The sequence below is a fragment of the Lygodium microphyllum genome, chromosome 8, assembly GCF_053477565.2.
Source record: "Lygodium microphyllum isolate KBCC chromosome 8, Lygodium_microphyllum_v1.1.10, whole genome shotgun sequence".
NCBI lineage: Eukaryota > Viridiplantae > Streptophyta > Polypodiopsida > Schizaeales > Lygodiaceae > Lygodium > Lygodium microphyllum.
Genome location: NC_141142.1, coordinates 32646715 through 32652495, shown reverse-complemented (window position 1 = coordinate 32652495; position 5781 = coordinate 32646715). Strand labels below are relative to the sequence as shown.

The 5781-nt window shown below is 44.1% G+C and overlaps 1 protein-coding gene across 1 annotated transcript; it reads right to left on the bottom strand.

Moving 5' to 3' along the window:
* Nucleotides 1-397: 397 nt before the first annotated feature.
* Nucleotides 398-2582, bottom strand: LOC148032126 (uncharacterized). The gene has a single exon (XM_087682753.1). It carries the CDS (start codon nucleotides 2319-2321, stop codon nucleotides 666-668), a length of 1656 nt encoding a protein of 551 aa, XP_087538879.1. The 5' UTR covers nucleotides 2322-2582; the 3' UTR covers nucleotides 398-665.
* Between the last annotated feature and the right edge of the window lie 3199 nt (nucleotides 2583-5781).

Genomic DNA, 5781 nt, shown 5'->3' with positions numbered 1-5781 from the left:
ATATTAAAAGTGGAAAATGAAATTCCATTGCATGCAACAACTTCCTTATGGAAAAGTTGACATGACACATAGCTTGATATCTTAAGCAACTCCAAGTGCCACTCCTTTACCTAAGAATTTGATTTCAAAATGATTTCAACATCAAAAGTGAGAAATGAAATTCCATTGCATCCAACAACTTCCTTATGGAAAAGTTGATATGATGGACAGCTTGATATCCTATGTAAGACTCAATCCAACTCTTTTCCTGATTTAAGAATGATGCCAAAGTTGAAATCTAAGAAAGTGTGCAATAAGATTTCACAAGACATCCTTGTATGAAAGAAGTTTAAGAATTACTTCAACCAACCATACATTGCGAGTATATATTATCACAAAAATGAGTAAATTTTGGGGGTTCTAATTGTTGCAAATGAAATCCAATGACATTGCCATCCGTTGCTACATAACATTACCACATACTAGAGTGGTAAAAGAAAAGATTAGTGGATTGTACTCTTTTCATTTATGTAATTTATTTACAAATCATGAGACGGTGATAACCCCTAAGAGTCCACACTTAAGGGATATGTAGCTCGAGTGTACAATTGACAAGGATTTGGGGAGTCATGTATCGTGGATATACATGAAAATTGTGACGTGTAAACGCAATGTGGAGCCCCAGCTCATTGGTAGACGAAGAGGGTCTTGGAAGCGGACCTGGGGAGGCGACGACCGGCGGGCAAAACGCGGCTGCGGAGCGGGCGACCGGCGGCCCGGTGGGGAGTGAGGTAGAAGCGGAGGAGGCCGGACTGGTCGAAGGAGAAGGGCGAGATGCGGCGCAGGTAGTAGCGGGACGGGGGTGGCCTGGCTTTGCTGACGGCAGCACTAACGGCAGGATTAAGGCTAGCGGCGGCGGGGCTGTAAGCAGGCGGAGGAGGAGGAGGCGTTTTGAAGGCGGCGCAGCTGGAGAAGGAGCGCCCGTAGGGCCACGGCGGGCTCGGGGCGCAGGACTCCGCCAGGACGCCGTCGGCGGCCGTTGGGTCGGGGCCGGCCGCCGTTATGTCGGCGTCCGCCGGCACGGTCAAGGCTGGAGCGGACAGAGTGGCGCGAGCGGCGGCCAGTGCGCGGGCGGTCAGATTGAAGCGAAGCTCAGACCGGGAATCCAGCTCCGCCGCTTCCCAGGAGCTCTGGCGGGGCGGCGGGGGAACGCCTGCTTTGGCCTCTCCTCTTTCTTCATCTTCTTCTTCTACTCCTACTCCTCCTCCTTCTCCTTCCTCCTCCCCCTCCTCCTCCTCCATTGCTTCTGTCTTTGCCTCCATCGCCTCGTCTCTTTTCCTCACGTCGGCCTTTCTCTGCTGCTGCTTCTTCTCCTTTCCTTTCTCCTTTCCCTTCTCATCCTTGTTTTCCTCCTCCTCCTCCTGCGCCTTCTGCTGCTTCTTCTCCGTCTTCCTCTTCGTTGTCCTCTTCTTCTTCATCCTTGCCTTCCCCTCCCGCTCCTTCTTCCAAAACAAAGCTCTCAGACCCGGCCTCTCCTCCCCTCCCGTTTCCGCAGACCGCGACGACGATGACGACGCACACGACGCCGCGCATGTCACGCACCCGTACAGACACGCCCCGCATCCTCCTTCCCTCCCGCATATCCTCCTCCTGTGCGCACCTTCCTCCGTCGCCGCCCCCGCCGCCCGTTCTTCTTCCTTCTCCGGTTCCTTGCCGTCCTCGATTTCAAACAACGCGCGCAGCGTCCGTGAGCGGAGCTGCGTCGCCTTCGTGCTGGAAGCAGACGGCACCGCCTGTTCCAGCCCCGGCCATTCGCCGGTCCTCCCTTCGCATAAAGACTTGCTTCTCCATCGGTCCCTGCTAATGCCTCTCTGAAGAACCGGTGTAATTTCGACCTCTTTATGACTGCTGCATCTGTCTCTCAGCACAACTGGTGCAATGTCTTCTTTGTGATCGCTCCTTCTGTCTCTCGGCAAAGCTGGTGCAATTCCTTCTTCATTGTGATCACTGCATCTATTCTTCTGGTCCACCTTCAAAACCGGTCGAAGTTCTTCCTCATTGCGATTACAGAATCTTTCGTCATCCTCTGCATGCAAAACCGTTGTGGTTTTTTCATTACGAGGAGGAATATAGGCAATTGCTTGCTGGACATGGCCGCTGTTGTGCTCCACCTGTGCGGAGCTGGAGACATCTGCGGCAAGATTGGGAGAGGAAGGCGGACAACCGAGAGAATCGACATCGACGGAAGTCAGGAGGGAGAGGCGCTCGGCGAGGCAAGAGCCACAGACTCCCACGATCTTCTGTGACGGATGCTTCGGACATGTTGCGGGCTCGAAGCTCATTCGCCTCTGCGATGGATGCGATACATGGTCTGCTTGTTCTTAGCCTGGTAAGTCACAGACACAGACAGAGAGAGAGAGAGAGAGAGAGAGAGAGAGAGAGGGAAGGTGTGGTGGGCAAAATTCCGAAATGCTCGTGGAACTGCGTGCAGAGAGAAGCGTGCGTGTGAGGAGAGGAGCGATGGTTTTGTTTGTAATAGTAGGCGTGTAACCGAAGAAAAAACGGCAATAAAAATGATTTCCCGTCTCATAAAAAGACGCACCACAAACTTTTCCTGCTAGGCAATCGGCGATTTCTTACCAGATTTTACCTCCTTGATTCCTTCCATTACGACCTTAATGGTGTTCTCAAAACCTTAATCACTCACGGCACGCGCGTTACGGCTTATTTAAAGAAGGCACCCCTCTCACCATGGGACCATTCCCTTGAAGATTCAAATCTTCAGGCGATCATCCTCCAATTTTGCATCAAAGCAGCACTACAAACTCGTAGGGTGCTGTGAATGCTTCATCATGGTAACTAGTACTGCTCTTTGACCGCGCAAAGACAGGCATGGATCCTTGCAAAAATCATGTCAACATTACTATGTTGAGGTCATGTTCCATGCCGGGTCCTATGGTAATCCGTGCTGAGATCTCATGAAATTAAGCACTTCGCCTAGGTGGTTTTGATAAAACTCTCCAGACACATACTAGAGAGGTGGTACACCTACTGAAAATACTGTATCCCTAGGTATTTTTTGAACATTCTTTTTAGGGCTTGTTTTCACCACCCTTATAGTTCTTTAATGTGAGACGATAATATGAAATTATCAAAAGCAAAATATTTACAAGCATATGCCCCTTATAGTTCCTAAGGAGTTCGAGCACTCCTTTAGAGACTTTGTTTTTGCACGTGTAATAGCATTGGGCAATCTAAAACCATACTTTCCGAAGCGTTGAAATTTGTGGTACCATAAGAAAAAAGGTTTGAAAAGTTTGAAAAATGTTGAGACATCCACACGAGACGGTGCTGTAAATACCTATTACCTTAGAGAAATGGAAAGCGCATTATAAAAGTTTGAAAAATGTTTGCACATTTGAGCTAGTTGCGAACTCTCTTGGACCATGCCTTGACCCATGGCCTAAAGTGATTGTGAACTTGAAATCAATCGCAAATTGAGATGCCACAGAAGCATGCATATTTGTGAATCGAGCCCGATGGGAACAAGTCCTTAGCCATTTGTTTATTTGATTAAATAGTTAATCATAAAAGAATTGAATGAGTCTAATGTTAAAAGTTTCTTCCAAACATATTGACCAACAAAGACATGTTGAAATTTCAACAAAGGACTATCTTTGAAAAATGAACAAAGAAAATGTTTGACCTTTATTTCAAGGGAAAGGGAATCATGCATATAAGAGCATGCATAGTATACATGGACAAGGGCACGTTGGACACATAGCACGAACATTGAGACAAGTGTGGCACACTTGCACATGAGTATTCTGGACATTTAGCAAGACCAAAACTATTATGATAAATACATACAATACTAGTTGGCTTTGCCAACCAAACCCATTAATTGCACTTTTCACTATTGGCAACAATATGAGGATGGGTACACACTACCCCGAACAGCTAGGGCAACATGCAATCTGTCCTTTATTATGTTTACACACTAAACTGCAGGAAACCTTTCACGAAAAGAGGGATGGCCCAGTGGTATAAAGGCTTGGACGAATACCCATTGGCAGACGTTTAATTGCTATTAGGCGCGATATATTTTTCTAATGTATATAATTTGTCATCTAGTGTGTTGGGCATGGATGATTTTTAGGACATGGGAGATCCCCCACCCAAAAGTGTCCAACGTCTGTGAATTTCGCAACCTGTTAAAACTCGACACGTCATTGACGGACACTCTCTTTTTCTCAAAAAATGGATATCAACATCGTGGTGTGTAACCAGCCTAAGACTAGTTACACACCGAGTGACGCACACTACAGTCAATCTCGCGACGATCCGTCAATACCAGCGTGTTCCTGGTGGTGAAGAATCTCTTGCTATGCTATTGGATCACGAAGGACCACTCTCTCTCGACAGAGGACCACTTCTGAAGATCCTTTGTAAGTCTCTTGGGTATAATAGAGAACAAAAAAGAACTTTATTAAGTTTGTGATTGGTTGCAAATGCCAAAAATGCACCTTTGTCCCTCATTTTGCAAAGTGGGCAGGGGAGACTCCTTATTCACGGGAAGTTTGCTTGATTAGCAAGTAAACAACGTATCATTTGAAAGGTTGTGCCTTGCTTTCTTAATGTTTTTGTCCATTTACTAACAAAAAAGGATGGACAATGTGCTTTACACAAAACAATGGTGTTCTCCACACATAATAATGTGTAAACTACCAACAATGGGACGAGGCAAACAACTTTATTTCTAAATAAACAAAACAAATTTACCACACCTTCATTTCACACATGTATGCTTACACATTGAGAATCACCATAAGAACATAAAATTGTGTAAAAGTCCTTAATGATAAAACATTGAAAAAATATAAGCTAGTATGCTTGTCTAAAACATATACTATATGTATGGGCAATACTACTTAGACACGTTTATATGTGTGTGTACTTAAAACATTGAAAAAATATAAGCTAGTATGCTTGTCTAAAACATATACTATATGTATGGGCAATACTACTTAGATACGTTTATATGTGTGTATACTTGGGGGTTAAAGGCTGCTTGTGCCTAGCTGCCCATATTTACTTTTATATAGATATGCATACATGCACACTACAGGTGGAGGGTGGCCATCATTGTGACTTTATTCTTTATTGTTTTGGTAACAAATAGAATAAGGGAAGGCAACTCAGACATTGTGACTATTAGAGTTTGCATAAACATGTCTCTCTCTTCTTGCTTGAACCTCCATAGCTCTTTGTAATATTTCCACGCAATTAAAAGCTAGTTGGTTAGTTTGAAAGTTAGTTAGTCAATTAATAAGTTGGTAAGATTACTAACTAAAGACTAACTAAAGGAAAAACTAACTAATGTTAATAACTAACGATTTTTGTTTAATTAAAAATATATGTTATTTTTAAAAAAATGAGAGTCGTAATCTGATATTTTTCTCGAATTGACAAGGACCGTAGCCACCCTTCACGAAAGTCACAATGTGAACAAGAGTTATGAGCCATATTAATCACTAGTATTAATTAGTATAGTATGGATGGTCCAAAAATATTGGATTTTTGGACAAAAACTAGCACATTTTAGATATTTTAGATATTATCCTAAAAAGATATGGAGATTTTTAGAACTGGATGTCATTTTAAAAAAAGGGACAAGTGATGTTTTAGTTAGTTTTGGAGATTTAACACAAAAAAATAGGGATTTGCGAAATCGCGTGCACCGCGATTGCAATTTGCAGGTAGCAAACAACACTTCAAACAGGGAGAGAAAGGAGTGTCCTA